This window comes from Perna viridis, chromosome 14 (assembly GCF_037379345.1).
Source record: "Perna viridis isolate PV_CMFRI_1.1 ecotype Kerala chromosome 14, ASM3737934v1, whole genome shotgun sequence".
NCBI classification, from domain to species: domain Eukaryota; kingdom Metazoa; phylum Mollusca; class Bivalvia; order Mytilida; family Mytilidae; genus Perna; species Perna viridis.
In genome coordinates, this window is record NC_142458.1 from 34,750,783 (window position 1) to 34,773,813 (window position 23,031).

Below are 23,031 nucleotides of genomic sequence, written 5' to 3' on the forward strand. Positions count from 1 at the left end.
AAATTTGGTAAAATCAATAAAAATGAGATTGGCGCGTTTCAACATGACTTATATTACACTGCCATGTGACTTATTATTTAGAAATATTACTGGTTAATAGTTTTTACCAAAAACATTCTTCCGCAAGAAAAAAAATATTTCGTTGATCGAAAAATTGAACCGTAGCCCCCTCCCCCTCGTGAAGTAAAAAGGTTTGTCCATAAAGACATCAAAGGAAGCAATAGTTTTATGAAATAGATCCAGCTCTTGTTCAGTGCAATTTTTCTATCTTGATCACGTTGACTTATCAATAGTACAGCTTTGCCATTTTTTTTTTCATTATAGATTTGAGGTTTAATGAAAAATCATCAAATGATATTAATTTCATTGATCAAGGATATGCAAGTTTACAGTTGCCACATAAGGGGTATTTAAAGACATATGGGGTCATAGGAAGATTACAGACGCTTAGACATTAGAACGATCAATGGTCCAAGGATTATTACTAACTGACAGATTGATTTCTCGTCATTTTATAGTAAGCTTCTAAACACCATGATAACTAGAGACCAAAAATCGCTGTATTATTTTCACGGCATATAAAGTTCGAAACCTGACTCTAAAAACTTGATACCCATATTACAAGTAACAGCAATGAATCATTTCTTTCAAGATTTAAGGAGGACTGTGATTACGATCCACAGTAGTCAAGTAAGAGGGCCCGTTAACAAATAAATCGAGTTAAGAAGTTTCGGGTATACTGTATTATAATCTTATGTCCGTCCGACCGTCCGTCCGTAACACTTTTACATATGTAGCAGTCTTATCTAGTGTGTATAATGGAAATATAGTTTTTATCTGTATTGCAAAAAAAGGCTCGCAGCCAACGAACTTTCTTGTATCTCAGTATTCTTTAAATTAATTTACGCGTGCTTGATTGGTATTTAGATGAGCTGAGATCAAAGGTCATGGAATACCAACAATATGGATTTTACTAGTGATTACCCTTATATTATAATCCTTTACAGATTAAAAACCTAAAAATTAAATCTACACAATTTCTACTGTATGTTATTCTGAATACGGACACTTCGTGGGTAAAATATGCGTGCAATTATAACAAATTAAACTATTAGTGGAATCGTAGGGGATCCGAATGTGAATAGAATCTTCCCTTCGAAAATATAGTGATATAGCGTTTTTACGTTTTCTTTGGAAAGTTATATCATACAAATGAATTATTTAATTTGCGAAATTACGACATTGTAGATATTTGTCAAGTGTGCACGAACGATTGGATTGAATGATGTTATGTAGGTAAAGAACCATAGTTCTTGACGAATTCAGATTTATAAAAAGGTTGAATATAATAAACTCGAGGTGAAGGACAACGTCGATTTTATATGAAAGTTCTGTATGTTTCTCTAATACTAGAAAGTAGAAGCGAACTGTCAGAGTGTGCGAAACTAATCTTGAGTGCTAATATGGTTACATTTGGTGTGACATCTTTAGAATAAATATCCTGTCTATTCTGGCTGACCAATTACAATATAAGACAGGTTTATTTCCTTTATTTTGGGAAATTAAGCGTATGAATTTCATTATCTGGAGTTTAAAAAAAAAATCGGAAATGGATTTAACCGCGGGATAAGTGATTGTTGGCAGAGATCGTTTACGTCCCCAAGACATACACGAAGATATATTGTGAGTATTTTTCTAAATTCTGATATTTTGATACCAAATCTAAGATGTTTTACTTCACAAATGATTAGCAGATGTGGTATCATAATAAATCTCCTATTTACTACTGTTAAATAGAAATATTTGCAATATTTAGTATAGATCTCTTAAGAGGATTTTCACTGTATTATGAAACCATCTTTGTGTTTCTTTTACAATTGTACGAACTTCGTCGGTTCTTTTCATTTAGCTGTTGATATCACTCTAAACTTACAAGAGTATAAGTACATGTAAGAGAACTTAGTATTGATACAGCTTAATTATATTGAGGAAAGTTGTAATGCTTAAATGGAATTCAACATGGAAACACAAATGACACAAATGGTATAGACACCAAGGGATACATGTAATATAAAAGTTAAAGTACCTGCAATACAAATCTTCTAAAAAATAACTGTTTCACTGTTGCCTGATTCTTATCCGTACTACAGCAGTATTGTAGCTTTGCTTGTGTTTACAGCGATTTATAAGTGACAGAGAAAATGTCAAGTCAGCAATGGAAAACACTAAAGAACATACAGAAAGCTGTGAAGAAACCTACTCCAAAGAAGAAAAAGGTTTGTAGCATTATTTTATTAAACAATCGTAAGTTAACAATCACTTTAACTGTAATGGGAATCTCATAGGCAAGATACTGTTGCTGTCTGTCTGTCTGTTTGACATGACGTGTGTATTTGTTTGTGTATGCCCCCCATGAACTTGCATTATCATTTTTTGATTAAAATTAAAGCTCACAGTCCACTTTATTTTTGTTGTTTTTATTTTAACCTTCAATTTTGGTATTACGTCGATAAATTGAGTTATAAATGTTGAGATTTTCTTAGTTAATCGACGAAATGACAATATTTGTAGACTTACATGTCAACAGTTTATACTTACGATTAAATGAAAGAGAAGAAAATAATATTTGAAATTCGTGTGTTTCTTTCTGTGATTCGCAAGTAAATACAAAATTCTGGAAAGTTTCAAATTTTGGCTGTGCAACTTATATGACTTAGGATGCATATATATTCTTTTTTTTCAAGGGTCGTTAGTTTAATATTAGGTCCACATTTTGAGTTCCATTGATTATATGACTCTTAAGTTTTGAATTTTAATGTGAATAGAAGTTGTAGTAAGAAATCGACAGGGAAAAAGTTTAGCGAAAAAAGATAGTTCTGGGACATGGCAGGATATATGTACATGTATATCTATAGATCCAGGCCTTTAACAGACCAGTAAAAATACAGAATTAACATACTACGCGGAAATAATTAATTGTAAGCAGATTAAACTTTAAAATATTGCGGATCAATAATATTTGATCAGTTCATTATGAAATGCGACCTTCCACAACGGAGTACCTTTAGAGTATTAAAGGTGCGCGTGTACTTTTATTTGGGTTGATATACAGCGACCGTTCTGTATAAGACAGTCCTTCTTTCTTGGTCAGGTGGTCTGTCAACAACAATTAATTGTCTCGGAACCGGTAATTTTCTATTATTTGTCTTTCATTACCACTATGGAAACTACAGTTTACGCCCTGACTGACAATATCTGACCGAATCAAATTTTATTAATACATATACATATAATATAAGGGAAATTTTGAACATTGCCATATTATTGTTATTATGTTTTGTACTGCTTATACTAATTCAAGGGTGCATCCATAGACTTTAAACCTGCTTTATCTGTCATTTTCGTAATTTTTTTGTTTCTGTTGAATATGCCTTTGTATTATTGATACATATATTGCTTATTAAGACAAAAAGTCGACCTAGATAAAATTTGTATGCATGTTACTTCTGGTGATCTTGTGCTGTAAGAGTCGATTCTTTAAAAAAAAAATCTAATTGCAAAGCGACAACAAGAAAGACCCGTTTCTTTGACGGACTAAAGCCGTAAAATTCAAAGTTCCAATATAACGCAAGGATCCTTTTTTTTTAATTTACGTATAGTGATATACTATGGCACAAATGGTCAGTAATTGACATTATTTATTTAAGAAATAGATAAAATGAAATGAAAACAAGACATGTGCTTACCTGTGTATCCGTTTTTTTGCTATATTTAACCAAGGTGAAAGTATTTTTAAACCAGTGAATGTCCTGTCGACAATCCTCGGACGTAATGGCGAAAAATAATTAGATTACAGCTATCGATCTTCTTTGATTAAAAAAAACGTTGTTTTCACAATATTCTGTAGGTATTATCGACATTTATTGCTTTCATTGCATTGCTACAAATTTATTTCATTGAATTCAGCAAAATTTATCGGAATCAAAACTAAACAAATTTGACAGCTAAAGCAGCTTTAAATATAATGGGAGTCCATGCTATTATCTGCACATTTTACCCACATTTTGCACAAAATCAACAATATTCCCCAAAAGCAGGGTGTTCACCAATCACCTATCTCCGTTACTGCATTTGGGGCAGCAATGCAATGTAATTTTTTTCCAACGTCGGATTTTTGGAAAATGTGAGAAATTCTGATCTAAATACCATAACTTACAGTTGAACAAGAACCCTCTTAAGTCGAAACAAATTCTTCTTTTAGGCTAAAATAAAATTTCTAAATTCATAATCAAATAAGAACTGTCACTAAAATGCATGTGAGATTAATGAAGTTAACACCAGAGCATAAAGGGCGATGAAAACCTATGAATATTGCTTCCACAAATTATGGTATAATTCCAAACTCTACAAGAGTGTTTCTAATACATGTACTAGAAGCTATGTTGTATACCGCCTTGTAAAATCAGGCTTCGTCCCTATAGAAAGCTCTAAGATCTTACATATTTCTAATGAAGATGTCCCTATAGAACGCTACTAGATGTTACATATTTATAATGAAGACGTCCCTATAGAACGCTCCTAGATGTTACAATATACATATTTCTAATGAAGACGTCCCTATAGAACGCTCCTGGATGGTACAATGTACATATTTATAATGAAAACGTCCCTATAAAATGCTCCTAGATGTTACAATGTGCATATTTATAATAATGACGTCCCTATAGAACGCTCCTAGATGTTACAATGTACATATTTCTAATGAAGACGTCCCTATAGAACGCTTCAAGATCTTTACCTCCATATGTTATTAGATTGATTGATTGAATCATTGATTAATTGATATATACAGTTCTGTGTTGTTTGTGTGCTATTTCACTTGCTTTGTGTTACATGGCTACAATTCTGATTGATATGTATGTTTTATCAGTTACTATACGCGTTTTATTAGTTACTATGTGTGTTTTGTCGGTTGCTACGTGTGTTTTGTCGGTTGCTTGGATATACTTGGAAAGTTTTGATCGTTTCGCACAAAGGATTTACCTCGTATATCTAAAATCGATTTCACATGTCTAAATCAAATGATATTTTTCATATACTTGTGTGGATGTATGAATAAAGGATAATTTACCCTCTTTGTCACTAACCATTTTTGGCCAGTATTTGGGTTAATATGGGGTTTCTTGATTACTATGCGTGTTTTTTCGGTTACTAAGCGTGGTTTGTCGGTTACTAGGTGTGTTTTGTCGGTTGCTATGCATGTTTTGTTGGTTACTAGTCTTGTTTTGTCGGTTTTTAGGTGCGGTCTTTCTGTCACTGTGCTCTCTGTGTGTTCTGTCATCATTTGCTTTGTATTCTGGTTGACATGTATGTCCAGTCTGTTACTACAAGTATTTGTTCTCTGTCTATGTGGTTGCAAGTTAGGGGATTACCTTGTTAGTTCATCTTGTGCCAATTCCTCTTGCATTTGAGTATATAAAATAACTAAGTATAGATAGGGAGGTAGATATCAATCTGTGTCCATATAATTTTTTGTCCGAATTTCCCACGCCCTGACATATTAGTTGTGTTTAATACAAAGCTCAGTATGTTACCACACATGCTTTATCTTCTTTAAGTCAACAATCAATCCAAAGTACGAGCGATGATAGTTGTATGTTCAGATAGTAACTTTTTTTTTCGATTCTCAGAATTGTTTCTTATAACACTAAAATATAGATAAAAGCTAAAAATACGCGTCACAATCAACATTAAGTCCAATCAATGTGACTTTTGTTAGAAAGATTATAATCGAATTTAAATACTATAATTGTGCAAGAAAACGATATTGATTAAAATTAGGAAACATTGTGTCATAATCCCGCCCTCTCATTTACGTATCTAGTATTTTGATTGTTTCCTTAGCGTTTCGTACGTGCGTATACATTTTATTCTTCTTAAATCTAAAAAAAAAGTCGGTGTTGCCGAAATATAGTGTCTAAAAGTTTCGACGAGATATGGACATAGACATTTAATAATGCAAGAATCATGTCGTAAATAGTTTTATGAAAATATTATTTTACAATTATATGGAAGTTTGAATTTGTGAAAACTAGTCAGGTATTTAGATAGCAGGCATAGTATATACTACATCTAATACATAAATAAATTCTTGATATTGTGGAACTATTCTGTCACCGACTACTTTTGTGAAACATTAACATTTCATTTTTATTGCTTTGTGATAACGGGTTTACTTATGGAGACGGACCTATCATTAGAGAGTAAAGATTTAATGTGGAATTTATAGTTATATGGTATTGTCGGAATATTTACTTGTTTACTCTGGACATTATTATATGAATTCGTATAAGGAGTAGATTTATAGTGCTTGTGTAAGGAATCATTCCAAAAGCTTAACTGTCGAACTAACCCGCAAACTCGACTAAGACACTGGTGCAAGAAATTTATTCTCGTCTGATACAGTACCCTGCTAGGCCGGATGCCTCCGTCTGGTAAAATATTATCACGTACCTCATCCGCCTCGTTTACTAAGCGAAAGACGAAAAAGGTAGGACCATATCATATAGTATAAATGTATCTCTATTTCATTGGATTTGGAGTCACTTAGGAAAATATTCATATACTTTGTTTCTACAGTCGAAATAATCTTCAAAGGGAGCAACCATTTAATTTTTACTGAATGTGGTGGGGTGGCGCTATCTCTCTTTTTTTTATTTTGAGAAAATATAGGTCTTGCCTTTTTTTCTTCGCCTAATTTTTAAAAAATGTATATAAGGACAATAATAGATCCTGCCCTTTTGTTTTTTTAACTTACGAGTTGTCCTACCTTATTTATTTCTTAAAAATTTCAATTCTGCGTTTATAATTTAGATTTAATCCTAGCCCTCCCCTATAAAAATCAAAAGGTAGTTCCCTAACCATAGATGTATAATATCAAGATATAATATTTCGATATACGTTTGGGATGAGTGAGTGGTACATTGTACATGTTGAGTCGAAATTCAGATAAACACTAGATACTTCGATGGTACACGTTTTAAATTAACTTGTTTTAATGAGTGAGGGTGTATGTAGGATCGAAATTCAAAAAACGAACAGGATCAGATTCTGAAGTCATGATTAAAAATGGCTGTTGCATAACTTCTAAAGTTGTTGGGTTCCGGTCTAAAGCTGTGAAAGATTCTAGATCTGTTGACTTCTGTAATGTTGAAGTGTTGTAATGAAATCATTGATCGTGGGTCTTGAAGAAATATCGCAGAGATCATTATTTTTTAACGATTGAAGTGATTACAGAAGGCTATTTTTTTTAGACTGCAACAGTTTTATTACTATTTACAATTATAACCTACGTTTTTTACGTATGAATGTCTTTGTTAGTTTTTTTCATTAGAACATACATGTCAGCCAACAACAGTCGCTAACATTTGGTGTCATTGTTGGAAGTTAAGCAGTAAATCAATTCTCCATGAATTCACTTTTTCAGTGTTTTAGCTTCAGTATCTAGAGAGTAGGTAAATATTTATTACTTTGTTTATCGTAGAACAACAATTGTAGTTTCATTGCACAATTGATTCTCGTGAAATGGAATTAAATTACAATCAAATGCACTGTTTAAACAGACCATTAAAAGCCATCATTATTGCCCAACCAATCATTCTTTTGTCTTTTTATTCACAAGTCTGCTTGCCTTACATCACCATGGTAACGCTATTCATATTTTAAAATTGACCCGATCATAATTCCCGGTGCATTCAAGCTTTCAGCGTTTTTTTTTTTCTTTTAAACACTCGGTCTCTGGACGTACAGGTTGTATACAAGTAGCACCCTACTCAGAGATGGGTCGTAGGAAAACTTTGCCTTGTAGTCTGAAGGTAGGATAACTTTTTTCTAAATGTATACAAGAAGCATTTTGGTCATTTTAAAAAAAAAAGTTATGATGGTCAGCTTTTCCCAGTTAGTGAAGCGGATGAACATGTCGGTTTTATTTGTCTGTACAGAGGCAGCATGATGACAAAATCAAGAACGAGCAATTGGCTATTGAACATTAAACAGGGACTAAAATGTACAATATAAAATATACTTCCCTGGAAAGATACACGCAGCGGAAGTTAGCCCTAACTCTCGGATATTATTGAAATAAAACTCCGTCCGACAGTCGGATAGCGTCACGTAAAATCTATGGCCCTTTCCCGACTTTGCAAGATGCATTTTCTAAGATGGCGAGAGTTGGTTTCGAATTATAGATTTGTTTGGAGCTCGCACCTCGGAGTGCTTTCTTGTTGCCTCTAACTCCGTACAATGTATATACATGCTTTTACTCGAACGGCACAGATGTCATATATCAGTCTTTGTCAAAGTTTTAATTGATACTGAAATGACTTCAATATGTTAAAAGTATTTAGAAAAAAGTATTTAGAAAGGACAAATTTAGACAGCATGTCCTTGGTCTGATTTAGATTTATTCAAAAGACGCATTTTATTTTGTACTTTTGTCTATTATAAAAACGTCACAGGAAGGAAATGACGGTCAAATTATTCCGTAATTATCTAATAACTGACGTAATTTACAATTGAAGCATTAAATAAGTACATATAAATGAAATGCTAACAGGCATTTAATTTTAGCGGAGTTTTATTTAAAGTCTGTTCATATTCGTTTTTGTCATTTGGAGCTCAATGTGATTAATTTGCGCAATATCAAGACGAATATCAGACTTCATAATTTTAGTAAAAATTCCACGCTTATGCGTCGACTGCAAATAAATTCTTCTAATAAATAAAACTTCATCAATGCTAAAAGTAATCATATTTTGATCTTTCAAGTAAAGCTCTGTCATGGGAACCTTTAACACATGTCATTCCACTGTATGTTTAAACACTAGACCAATTTTTCCCCTTAGCAATCTTTTTTACTGCTATATGTCATTATTGAATTAAAAAATAACGGCACTGACTATGATTACTCGTAGAATTTACAATAGTAATAATAATACCTATAAAATACGAAGTCAGGGAACGACCTCATATATAATACCGAGTAACATTAGTTATTGTAAAGAGTTACTCCCGCTCTTTTCGCTTTTGTGGTGACTTTGAACAGTTAGACACACTCAAAGACCAATAACTCGCTCAGATGCTTAATCATAGTCAAACAATATGCAATTAAATTCAACGACTTTGACAGCAGTCACATTTTTTGCCTTATCTTTGCATTAAAGGATTAATAAGACTTAATAAGAATAGACTAATTTAAAATCATTTGCAAGTTCTTGATTAAAAATGGTATTGCTGACCCAGTTTTTTGTACGGAAATATAGTCTATAAAGTACAGTCTTTAAAACAAAATCCCATGGATTTATCAACTGCCCTTTATAGATTTACAAATTTCGAATTATTTTCTATTCTTTGAACCTTGTTTTCACAAAGATGAACTAAGTCATCGTTTTAAAGATTTTTTTTGCAAGTCACATCAAATCTTGCCTATTAAGTACTTGACGTTACTAATCCAAATTCAGTCGACTGGAATTGACCGATTATTTCTACTTCCGGTTGTCTTTTTTTATATATAAAATATGTTCTGATCTAGCTTGTACTAACTGCGATCGTTTTTGAAGTGGACATCTCATTTTGTTTATATGGCGTATGTTGAGGTATCACATGCAGAGAATTGTTTGTATTATTGAGTGAATGTTAAATGTGTATGTGTTGTTTCAGTTCATTTTTACCTAACATTAAAGGGGGTGGTTAAGGCCTTATAAAACTATTATAACCCCATCGCTTGTCAATAGTCAGGGGATGTTGGTCATTAATTTATTTTTGTGTTGTTATATAATACTTTAAAGTTTGATTTTGAAGATTTGTCATCGTTCTGTAACCGTGAATTTTATTATGTGTTGTGGAGGCCTTCCAGAGCAAGGTGTATTTATTTTGTATATAAGGTTATACGTTGGTGCTTTTTTTACGTTTCATCATATTCGTTGTTTTTATATTTTTAAGTCATTCTCGATACCGTAATTAGATGTTAGAACCTACTGTTGACATTTCAATGACAAAGATTTCTCTTTGAAATAAAATTGGTTAACAATTTACTTATTAAACATAAAAAACTGAAAAGTTTAATTCCTGAATTAAAACATGTTTGTATTAGAAAGTTTAATTCAAATAATAAAAATGAAAGTAAACCTTCTGTCACTATCCTGCCTATTGTTGATTTGTCACTATCCTGCCTATTGTTGACTTGACACTATCCTGCCAGTCTATTCTTAATTGTCACTATCCTGCCTATTGTTGATTTGTCACTATCCTGCCTATTGTTGACTTGACACTATCCTGCCAGTCTATTCTTAATTGTCACTATCCTGCCTATTGTTGATTTGTCACTATTATGCCTATTGTTGACTTGACACTATCCTGCCAGTCTATTCTTAATTGTCACTATCCTGCGTATTGTTGATTTGTCACTATCATGCCTATTGTTGACTTGTCACTATCCTGCCAGTCTATTGTTAATCGTCGCTATCCCACCTATTGTTGATTTGTCAGCATCCTGCCTATTGCTTTGCCACTATCCTGCGTATTGTAGATTTGTCACTATCCTGTCTATTATTGATTTGTCACTATCGTGCCTGTTGTTGACTTGTCACTTTCCTGCCTTTGTTGAGTTTTCACTATCCTCCCCATTGTTGATTTGTCACTATCCTCCCTTTTGTTGAGTTTTCATTATCCTACCTGTTGTTGAATTGTCAGCATCTTGTCATAGTTAAGTTGTCACTATTCCTCCTTTTTGTTGATTTGTCATTATTCTGCCTATTATTAATTTGTCACTATTCTGTCTAATGTTGATTTGTCACTATCCTGCCTATTGTTGATTTGTCACTATCCTGCCTATTGCTGATTTGTATTTATCCTGCCTATTGTTAATTTGTCACTATCCTGTCTATTGTTAATCTGTAACTATCCTGTCTATTGTTGATTTGTCACTATCCTACCTATTGCTGATTTGTCAGTACCTTACTTATTTTTAATTTGTTACTATCCCCCTATTGTTGATTTGTCACTATTCTGCCTTTTATTAATTTGTCACTTTTATGCCTATTGTAGATTTGTCATTATCCCGCATATTATTGATTTGCACTATACTGCCTATTGTTGAGTTTTCACTATCCTCCCTATTGTTAATTTGTATTTATCCTGCCTTTTATTGATTTGTCACTATCCTGCCTATTGTCGATTTTTCATCATCTTGCCTATTGTTAAGTTGTCATTATCCTGTCTATTGTAGAGCTTATCACTGTCCTCCCTTTTGTTGAGTTATCACTATCCTGCCTTTTGTTATGTTTTCATTATCGTGCCTGTTGTTGATTTGTCACTATCCTGCCTGCTGTTGATTTGTATTTATCCAGCCTTTAGTTGAGTTTTCACTATCCTGTCTATCCGTAATATTTCAAACATTGTTAAGTATGGCATGACGATGTATTTTTCATTTTTGTAATCTGTTGGTATTTTTTCTACTGAGATTTTAACTGATATTAAAATAAAACTGTTCCTATTTAAATCTCTTTTATGTATATTTATATTTGTGTTTGAATTTAATTACAGGGGCTTATAATGGGGGTTTAAATTGATATTGAAATACATATCACATTTTAAATTATTTATTTTATTGAGCAAACACTAACAAAACGCATCGTTGAATTTTACCTGAATATGTTCGTTTTAAAGTTGCTCGGAGAAACTCATCGAACAAATTAAGAAGGCCAACATAATTTGTTTTCACTATTCTGTAAATCTGCTTTCAAAATTTGTGTTATATCTGCAAGTTGTTTTATTGTTTAACTGATCATTTTTTGTCAAATGAAAACCACCCAGGACTTCTTCATTTAGCGTTTTCAGAAATATGTGTATAACCAAGCCAAGATCATGCCATAGGTTCACTGGTTACCACCCCCACTTTAATCAAATACTCGACTCATTTTCATATTATATAACGAACACACTAAGTTACATGTAAGTGTAGTAACACGGGAACCTATTGTCATTCCTGACATTTTACACGAGTTAGTCCTCGGCCCGACCTCGAATCATATACCAAACTATATAGAACATTAAATTAGATAATTTAATTACATTTTTTAATGAAACTACTTTTTAATGACGATAATTTAGCGTGAGTAACCAGTTCCATTGTCAGTACCCTAAAGTTAATATTCAATAATTTGTGTGGACAGTATCATTTACAAAAGTTTGGTCGTCAATGGCGACTTAATTAATGGGGTTTTAATAAAAAAAAAAACTTTAAAAAGTTTTAAAAAGATATTGCCGTGGCCTTATGGACCAATTATAACAGATGACTTCTTGAGGAATTTAAATTGAAAGGACTTATCTTTATCAAATATAAATTTGACAATACACATCACCTTACTCTGATCGATTTGAGAGGAAATCAAGATTTTATTTCATTATTACCACAATTTATTAGAAATGGTGTATCATTCAATAGAAAATAGGGAATTAGACTCTGTTTTTATGTAACTTAAACTGATTTGATGAACGTATTTGAACCTTTTCTAAAGAGAAGAAGGCATTTGTAAAACTAATTATTTACAAATGATTAACAAATATGGAATAGAATAATGTTTGAAGAATTATTGACGTGTGTACTTGACGTGACATTCAATATCTGAAGTGGGAACATGACTTGAAATGCTAAGCTTATAAGAGTACAAAATTAAAATTAATATTTTAACAAGAGATATTGAGTTATAACACTTCAAACGATCTACATTCTATAATTCACCCACATGACAGACTGGATCTGCACAGGAACGTTGCTGCACAACAAGGAAATGTGTTGATTTATACAAAAAGTGTCTTCCTCGACGTTTATGATTGTTGAGTAAGGATGTCTTTTCGTTACTTCTTGCAGGACAAAGTTAAAGATGATACACCGAAATTGTCAGCAAAAGAGGCATTCAGGGCGTTTGTTTATGACAGTAAGTATGAATGTTCATTTATAACTTATCGTAAGAATTTTAGAACTTACATTGACTGGACAGAATCCGAAAATTATTGGCATAAAATCGTTTGAGAGGAAAAAAGGGGGAGGTAGTTTTAGGGACTCGATTAATACACTAATATGCACTATTGGCATGTTTATACTTCATTAATTTGATCTTGTATAAATATATACTGATCTCTCTTAATGGTGTTTTAAGTTTTATATTTTGTATCCTGAATCTCTTAAAGAGGACATTAAGAGTAACCAAGGCAACCAAGATTCTAGTGAAAATCAACCGAATGCAACCCAGGGACAAAAAAAACAGACAGGTTAAACAGACACACACATCAAAGAACATACAGTGATAACAGACACACACATAAAAAAAACAGACAGGGAAAACAGACACACATATCAAAGAACAGACATGGAAAACAGACACACACATAAAAAACAGTGAAAACAGACACACACACATCAAAAACAGACAGGGAAAACTGACACACACATAAAAAAAACACACAAAATGAGAAAAAAAACAAAGAAACTTAAATAAATGGGCAACTCGGACTCCGCTAAAAACTAGGAGCATGGACCAGGTGCACCGGTAGGGTATGCGTCCTCTATTTTTCTCGAAACAACCGCTAAGTTGCTTATATAAGGTCAAGTGCTGGGTAGAGATATAATGAATGAATGGTTGAATGGGTGAACGAGTCAGTGAATGAATGGTTCGCTTTCCAGTGGCTAAATCAGTTATAATTAGTAAGAGCATATAAAGTAAACTGTGAAATGTTGTGGGAGTCCCCGTGACAAAAAAAAAATAATAAACTGGATCATTTCAAACAAGAAAATCATTATTCTTTCCGATTTTAATAAATATACATTCTAACAAAAGAGTTTTAAGTAGACATCTCCTATCTATTGAAATAATACATGGATAAAATGGTATTCTTTATCATATCAATACTCCAATAAAGTGAAGAGCGACGTGAGATTCTAATACTTATTGATTCTTGACATGATCGAGTAGAAAGGCTTCGGTAGTGTAACGATGTGGTTTTGGAAAACGGTTATTATGTTAACTCGGTTAACGTAAATATGTGTTTTAAGGAAGGATTTTTGGTGTATTTTCTATCCTCATTCTTCTTCATAGCTTTTATTGCTAACAAACAATGAATTGCCTCCATATCCTGTACTTTGTATCCAACCTGCACGATGTAGTATTAATCTGAATTTGGGTTAGATTCATTCGATTCATTCGACATATAGCTCGACGTACGGCATCTACGTTTCTTTCAACTTTCTATATCAGATCCAGTATATCATAAAAGGTCTACATGCACGCAACACATCACATAACCTTGCTATACGAACGTATTCTTTAGTAATTGTTACCTTGTGTGTATACCTCGTCCTGTGTTCTGTTACTTGTTTAAATACTGATCTGAATCGTGACTTTCTTTGATTTCTCTGTGTATAACTAATTGTGTGTAATAATTTCGTTCCGTTTGATATAAGATTTGGAACACGCATAATGCATTGCATCATTCTTGATAAATACATGGCATTAAATCACTTACAACAATTAATATTTTAATGATCTTTTTAATTACATTTTATTTATATAAACTTTTAATTACATTTTAATTCAATTAATCTTTAATTGCATTTTTAGCGATCAAGAACGTATTCAGTTTGTCAGTAAAAGAAGATGGAGACATGAGTGTTACCATTGACAACGTGTTCCCTCTAATGAAGTCCCTGGAACTTGATACAAAAGATGAAGTTATTTTAGACATGGTACACGAGGCTTGTATCGAGAGTAAGTGTTGTATGATATGGACTGTTTTTCCGACGGAGTTGGTATAGTTTCGCTTTTTACCCTTTGACCTTAAAGACGCTCTTCTGTGGAAAAGCAAGTCACCTAAACGCAGTTTTGTTTCCCGATTGGTCAAATACTGATAACTTTGTGGCGTTCGATAAAACTGTATCGAAAATTAAAATTGCATGCCATGTGTTATTTCCTGAATGAAATGTAGAAAATTATAAGTAAAAAGATCAAATTTTACTTCGTCGGCTATCATTATTTTTAAAGATAGTACTTGTTCTCAATATCTCATGGTGTACGAGGCTTCTGTCTGAAGTAAGCTAGCTACAATATCGAACGTTAGTGTCCCAAAATCTCATGGTGCATGTGCAATGCTTCTGTCGGAAGTAGGAAATTAACAATTTCAATATTCATTGCTCTAAATATCACGGCCTTAGATTTAGTGAAGAACAATTGTCATAATTACTTCGAAGTCAAGGCTTGTATCGAGGGTAACTCTTTCCAATGTGTAGGAGACTTGTATCGGGGGTAACCTCTTGTACAATATTGATATTTATTGCCCTATATTTCCAAAGTGTAGGAGACTTGTATCGAAGGTAACTGTTGCACAATATTGATATTCATTGCCCTATATATGGCAAACCAAAGTGGACAAAAATGAGCATTTTCTAATATTAAAAATGATTTTTAATATTACTAATTAATTTTCTAATATTACAAATTAGATCAAATTATATCACAAAACACTTTTTTACTATTAAAAATCATTTTTTAATATTAAAAATTCAAATGAATTTCCAATATTAAAAAAACTATTTTTGTTTGAATATTAGAAAATGGATTTGTCGTATTCAATGACGATTTTGTAATATTAAAAAATGTGACTGATTTTCTAATATTTCAAATTCATTTTCTAATATTAAAAATTCAATTTGTAATATTACAAAATGTGTGATATTTTAAAATATTACTAAATCAGGAATTTGTAATATTATTAAAAATGAATTTATAATATTCGAAAATGAATTTGTAATATTAGAAAACGATTTTTTAATTTTACTGCTTTATTTTCTAATATTACAAATTAGATTTCTAATATCACAAAACACCTTTTTAATATTAAAAATTCAATTGAATTTCTAACATTAAAAAACGATTTTTTAATATAAGAAATTCATTTTCTAATATTAGAAAATGGATTTGTCGTATTCAGCTGCGATTTTTTAATATTAGAAAATCATTTTGTAATATTAAAAAATGTGACTGATTTTGCAATATTGCAAAGGAATTTTTTTATATTACAAATTCATTTTCTAATATTACAAAATGTCTGATATTTTATAATATTACTAAATCAGGAAGTTGTAATATTAGAAAATGAATTTTTAATATTACAAAATGAATTTCTAATATTAAAAAAACCTTTTCTAATATTAAAAATAAACTTTTCTAATATTAAAAACATGATTTTGTAATATTAAAAATTCATTTTCTAATATTACAAAATATTGATTTTTGTCCACTTTGGCTTGCCATACCTATATTTCCAAGGTGTAGGAGACTTCTATCGAGGGTAAGTTTTGTACAATATTGATAGCAAGCGCCGCGAAGCGGTGTGAGTTCTACCGTTATTACGTGTAGTTTCTAACTTTCCCTTAAGGTTCCCCAATATACTAACGAAAAAAAGTTATGTCCCGAAAGTAACAAAAAGTAACTGTCCATACGGAGAAAATTCATCATTTCCTTCAATCAAACAAATAAAAATATATAGGTTAAGATTACGTTTAAGTAAAAATAAATTCATCTTTTCTAATAATTTTCAAGTCTTTTTCTAATTTGTTTTACTTATTTAAAGAAGTGAATGTTATGTTTATAAAAACTTCGGGAAACACGTGGATGTACGTACGTGTATCGCCGCTGTTCCGCTGTTGCTGTTGTCAAGAACCTAACCCGCCTCGGAAAAAAATATAACTCCGATTATATTATCAAAATCGAAGCATAGCTTTTCTAAGATAGGAAAGGCAATCATTTTCTTGTTTGGAATTTGCAGCTGTCGTCTGAATTTCGTTTACATCACATGATAGTTGTAAGAGTAATCAAGGGAACCAAGGCCATAGCGGTAATCAAAAGAATGTTATCCAGGGACAAAGACCAGAAATGGAAAACAGACATACACACCAAAGAACATAAAGTATCCAAAACCATACATACAAAGCAACAAAAGTAAATGAGCAACTCGGACTCCACTAAAAACTGGGAGCATGGACCAGGTGCACCGGTAGGGTAAGCGTCCTCTGCCTTTCTAGAAACACCCGCCGAGTTGCTCATAAAAAGTCAAGTCCGGCGTAGACAAACGAGGGAAGGAAAACTATGACCCGTTGAATAAATCAGTTTTCATGGTGCTGATGGATACACCATAACGGTACCAGTATCGCATTGCATATCCCTGAGCAGGTGTACGTCAAAACATGGATGCTATAAAAATATAGTGCATTTTCTTTTTGCCTCTCTACAAACTAATATGTTGTCAAAAGATATGAACAATGACTTATAAAATAGAGCAAACATCACACTGTAAGATGAAGAACTTTTTTAAAAGAAAATCTAACATAATATCATAAAAATGTTCCACTGAAAAGGTTGGTTTGGTGAGTGCAAAACGAAAGTGAAAGTAGGGAAAATGGCTATTTATAGTTCGAGACTACTTTTCTGTCCGTTCTTCGTGGACTTATCATATTTTCTTTGCGGGAAATTATTTTTTCACATGTCCTTAGAAATGCTACATAAGTGAAAGTTTTATTGAATCAATTTACATATTTTTAAAAAAATCCTAAAAATATGCACTTCACTATAGAAGTCTATGGGAAAATTAATACGATACTGAGACCTAACGATCCACGAGTTCATAATAACGACCATAAAACTTCTGTAGTGATGACTTCAATCTTGTAAAATATTCCCATCATCCGTGGAGAACTGTAATATTTCCGTTATCTGTACAGATTGATCTGACAGGCCAAAACTGAAATGGATGTTGCTACTAGAGATGTCCTTAAGGGATCAAAAATGTAAAGTATTGCGAAGTGCTGTAAAGTCGTTGACCATTTTGAGAGTTAGCGGAAAGGGAGGTATGGGCTTGGATTTTTTTTTGGGGAGGGGAATGTTCAAGTTATTCATTTATTGAAAAAAAAACCTCCCCCATTAATTAACAAGACAGATTTTCAAACAGAAATATTGATTTTGCTTGCTGCTTAAATATAAATAAAAATATTGCACTTGCGAAGCAAAAATTTTCATCCTGGTCGACCCTCCCCTCTTTGTAATGTCCTTTATTATTTTTACGAGTCTCGCACAGACGGTACATGTATGGTAAAGCTCACGGTGCTCGCTGATGTAGGCAATGCCTACCCCATATTAATCATTGCCCTATATTTCCAAGGTGTAGGAGACTTGTATCGAGGGTAAGTTTTGTACAATATTGATAATCATTGCCTATATTTCCAAGGTGTAGGAGACTTGTAACAAGAGTAAGTGATGAACTCTTCGGTGCAATCTCCGTTCACAATGATAACATAATAATCACCTCGTTGTCTCATAGTGAGCTTGACTTCCAACGAGGAGCCACAAATCGCCAAATTATGTCAGTAAAGTAATACAAAACAAACTCCGCTGTAAGAAACAGAGATTGCCTGCACCCTATCATTGCACCCGCCTCTTATCAAATGTATTTTTGGTTGCTAAGCAGCCTTTAAATTGCTTGTAGTTTTGTGGGTCCGTCATCTTCTGGTTACTGTGTGCTGTTTGTTGTTCACAACATGTTTCGTTTCGTTTTTGTCAATTGAAAATCTAGGTTTTTATATCACTTAACCTGTGGGAACTCTTGGCCTCGTAGTTTAAGTGATACAAAAACCTAGATTTTCAATTGACAAAAACGAAACGAATGAAATCTGTAAGAAACAAACAACTGCTTTGTGATACAAAGCTATTTTGTCAGTGTTGTAGATCATTTCAATATAATACTTATTATGAATACTATATGTCAATTCCTTAATGCACTATTAAAATAAAGGTAGTAGGTGAGTAAATAAGGGCACGGAGATTAATTTTATAATTCCATTGACCTCAGGGACGCTTTGAACTGTGTAACATACAGAAATGGCGTGTTATTATTTACAGATGTCACTATAACACTTCAAAATTTAATTAGCTTAAATACATTTTGTTCTTAGAACTGTGTTTCCTTTTTTTAAGCGCATTTGGGTTGACTTGCTCTATTCATGGAAGTATGACTCTTTTTAGTTGGTAGACGGGGCATTTAAATCCTCTAAAGCACTGTATTCTTTAAAAAAGATACAAGACACACGCGCAGAGTTGTGTCCTGTCACAAAAATAGCATGTAGAATATTTCCTTACCGCCTCGGTGGTCTCAGGATATCGTGTTCGTCTTGAGTGCGGTTATCGTGGGGTTGGATGCAGATGTTGATCATGTAGAAATACAAAAAAAAACATTCGATTCACACAAAAGACCTTAAAATTGGTAGCCACTGCTACGCGATATTTAAGGGGTAGAGTGACTAGAAAAATGTCCGATTGGGGTGGTATGGCTACCTACGGGCTCTTGTTTTTGCTATAAGGACACAATACAAAGTCGGACTAGTACAAATCATGATCTGTTCGCCTGGTAAATCGGTCTCGTCCTGAAATACATAAAATATTTGCCATAGGGCTGTGGTTAAAAATTGTTAGTCACAAAATGACGATATTAGAAATACATAGATTGTAAGAGACACTGAACTCTACATTTCAGCGTTTGGAAACATCGATATTATAGAACTCGATGAAAACATCATGAATCAGAGGAAGCGCGTGCGTGGTGAGGAGTTTGAACAGGATATCCGCTCAGCGTTCCGTATGATTGACGTCGATAATGATGGTTTTATCACAGTTCCAGATCTATATCAGCTGATGATGGGGATCGGGGAGATGCTGACGGATGATGAATTAATGGAGCTTCTCGTCACGGCTGACCATGATGGTGACGGGATGGTGGACTATAAAGGTACGAATTCGCACTATGTCACTAATTCAAGCTACATGACCAGGCCCCCTTCCCCTCATTTCCTCGAAAAAAAAAATAAAATTTTTAAAAATAAAATTTTGCATGTAGTCTTGATATTTTTGATAATTTTCCATTTTATTCCAGTACATTCATGTGAATCAGGGGCGTAGCTAGGCCTGTTTTAGTTGTACGCAAAATTACGGCGAGGGGTCTTGGGGGGGGGGGTGTCGCTCAAGGCCCCCGGTGAGTCCGGCAAGGCAAAGCCCTGAGGGAAACTCCTGAATTTCCCTGTATCAATTTGATCCGATGGAGCAGTGTAGCAAATAGAGTCGTCACATTCTGAGACGTTGTATAATATTGATTTGTTGTGACATGCATCATTAATTTGATCCTCTATCCTACATAATAACACCTAGATGAACTGTCCCATACTACCATACATCGTGTACTAAGTTACAGCCCTAGATTAATCCTACGAGGAAGAATCACCCGCCAGGGAAAGCTATATTTTTATAGCCTAGCTGGCCGAGTGGTCTAGGGCGCTGGACTTAGTGCAGGCGGTGTTGCCATAGATGTCACAGCGGTACGAGTTCGAGTCCCGCAGAGGGAACGACAAAAATTTGCTGCGCAAATTTGACAGTTCTAACATCGTTGGGAACTTTTCAGACCCTTCTATATATATATATATATATATATACAGGTCTAATTACTTTCTTTTGTTTTGCTCATTCCATGTATTGCTCAATGATTCATTTATATGCCTTGTATAGTGCAGTTTTACAAAGTATCTTTATGACTGCTTTGTTCAGGTTTCGACTTCTCTTACAGATTTCAAATACTTCCTCACCGGGGAGCTCACTGAAGACGCTGTAGAAGAAGATAAGACAGAGGAAACAGAAGAGCAGAAAGGAGAAGGAGAGGAAGAGGCTAAGCACGACAAACACGACGAGAAGGAATGTGGTGGTGAAAACGAAGAAGAAAAAGAAGACGAATCTAAACAGAAAGTAGTACTACCAGACGAAGAGAAGCCAGCGGAGTTAACGAAAGAGGAAGAAGAGGAACGTGCTGCCAGAGAATTGAGAAAAAGAAAGAGTCTACTTTGGGCATTTGCTTCCCAGAAAAAAGAAGAAGAGAAAACGGAACCAGATAAACCGAAAGAAGAGACAAAGCCGAAAATGGAGCCAGTCAAAGACGAGCCAACAAAAAATAAGGATGACTCTGATATTAAAGACGAACCGGGCTATATAACTTCAGTTTCAGTAAATATTAAAGAAAAAGAAAATGAACCCGACAATAAACCCGAACAAGAAAAAGACACGACAGGAGAAGAAACGAAAATTGTTCCTCCAAAACGACCAATGAGCGCCTTGGCCCGACGCAGGTTGCTGATGAGTATGGGGAGTCTAGATTCTGGTTTTGAACAACCGAATAATGAGGCCCAAGAAGACGGACAAAGTGATTCTGCTACGGATGAGGGTTTCATTTCCAGGACTCAATCGGCAAAATCTAGAAGTAACTTCCCAAGCAGACCTTCGACAGCAAAAAGTTTTTTTGGAGAGAGTATTGCAGAGACGGAAGATTTAACTCAAGACGACGATGAAGAAAAGTCTGAGAAAGTTGAGTGTGATTTTGATGAAGAGATGAATGAGCGACAAAAGCAATTCTTAGAGGATGGGATAGAACAGCAGATATATTGTGAAGCAGGAGTAGAAAGGAAGGAAGAAGTTAAAGATTTAATCAAAATCGTCGATGAAATTAGTGACGACGATTCGTTAGATTTAGAATCGATATTAGATGACGATCCGAACACCATTACACCCAGAATAAATCTCACGAGACTGAAATCAAATCCAAAGAGAGACAAACCTAAATTTAAACGAAGCAAATCTGCTGCCAGATTAAGAACGTTTAAGAAAATAGAAAATGTGATATTATGTCGGCAAAATACCGACCCAAGACTTAATATAGAACACATTCGGGCAGCTAATGAAAGACTCAGACACGAACAAGCTAAAACACAGAAACCGAATTCAAATGGAATGTTTTGTACTCATATAAATATTGATTTAAATGTTCAGACAGAGGAACTGCCTAGACCTCGAGCGGTTTCTGCTCATTCAAGGAACAGAAAGTACACTCCAAAACCTAAAGCTACCGTGTCAGCACAACAGATTAGTTCTAGAAAATTATTGAGTAGGCCCCAAACTGCAATGACATTTCACGAGGCTGAAAAAATCAACTACGTGTCCAGTAGGAATTTTGATTTTAATTTTGAAAAATCAAAAAATGAAAGAGATATTAAAATTATTGATTTATCGAACAGTGTGTCAATCGATACGGACCGATTTGAAAAGCCTGGATTATCAAGTCATCATCATGGTTATAAGAGCGTTTTGCCACTAGGAAGAGTATTATCTGGTTACAGAAACAAAATTAATCAAGGCAATGGAATAATGCTGAATTCTATATCCCGGAAACTGGAGAGAATTGAACATTTAACACATATTTCAAAAGTGAGACAATCAGAGATGCAATATATGGAGAGTTGGAGGAGCCCACCAATTGCTACTCCACTTCAAAAACAGGCAGTGATAACATTAGAACTCCCAGATAATATACGACAAAAGAACTGTAGGAGATATGCTCAATCAAACAAAACTATACACAGACCTTTGGTTAGGACTTGAAGGCTTTAATAAAAAAATGTTAAGTTTTTTTTTCTTATTGTGTGTTTTATTGATATGAGGAAGGTTTAACTTGTAAGAGGAACGGAGTTTTAAGATAGGGTGACTCGTCCGGTATTCACAAGGAATTATTGGTTGTTATGGTCCAAAGTGTTTGTGTGTCGAATTGTCCGGCACTGGTAAACATGGTTCTTATAATTTGCATAATGTCTTAAAAGATTTCTTTTATTCAATGTAGTTTCGCTTCATTCTGTTTCCATTTGTATCGTTTAATTATGTTTTAATTACGATTTGATTCATTTTATCGAATTGTTTCATTTCGATTCTTTCTTTTATCCATTATTTTCGTTTCGTTTTGTTTCGTTTTCCTTTCGCAATTTTTATGACCCGAGAATTATGGGTAATATTGATAATTTTCGTTTACATCTGGGCGCCATACTGCAGACTATTATTGCCAACC

General features: G+C 33.6%; 1 protein-coding gene across 3 annotated transcripts; it reads left to right on the top strand.

The window, feature by feature from the left end:
- Positions 1-624: 624 nt before the first annotated feature.
- On the top strand, positions 625-22,611 carry LOC148599111 (uncharacterized). 3 transcript variants are annotated; one of them, XM_088560395.1, is made up of 6 exons: positions 625-1,683; positions 2,180-2,276; positions 12,929-12,995; positions 14,676-14,822; positions 19,636-19,887; positions 20,716-22,611. In XM_088560395.1, exons 2-6 carry the CDS (start codon positions 2,202-2,204, stop codon positions 22,572-22,574), a joined length of 2,400 nt encoding a protein of 799 aa, XP_088416521.1. In that variant the 5' UTR covers positions 625-1,683; positions 2,180-2,201; the 3' UTR covers positions 22,575-22,611. The 3 variants fall into 3 exon arrangements, with proteins under 3 accessions (XP_088416521.1, XP_088416522.1, XP_088416523.1); XM_088560396.1 differs by lacking the exons at positions 625-1,683; positions 2,180-2,276 and adding an exon at positions 5,954-6,550; XM_088560397.1 differs by lacking the exons at positions 625-1,683; positions 2,180-2,276 and having other exon boundaries at positions 12,517-12,995.
- The last annotated feature ends 420 nt before the right edge of the window (positions 22,612-23,031 follow it).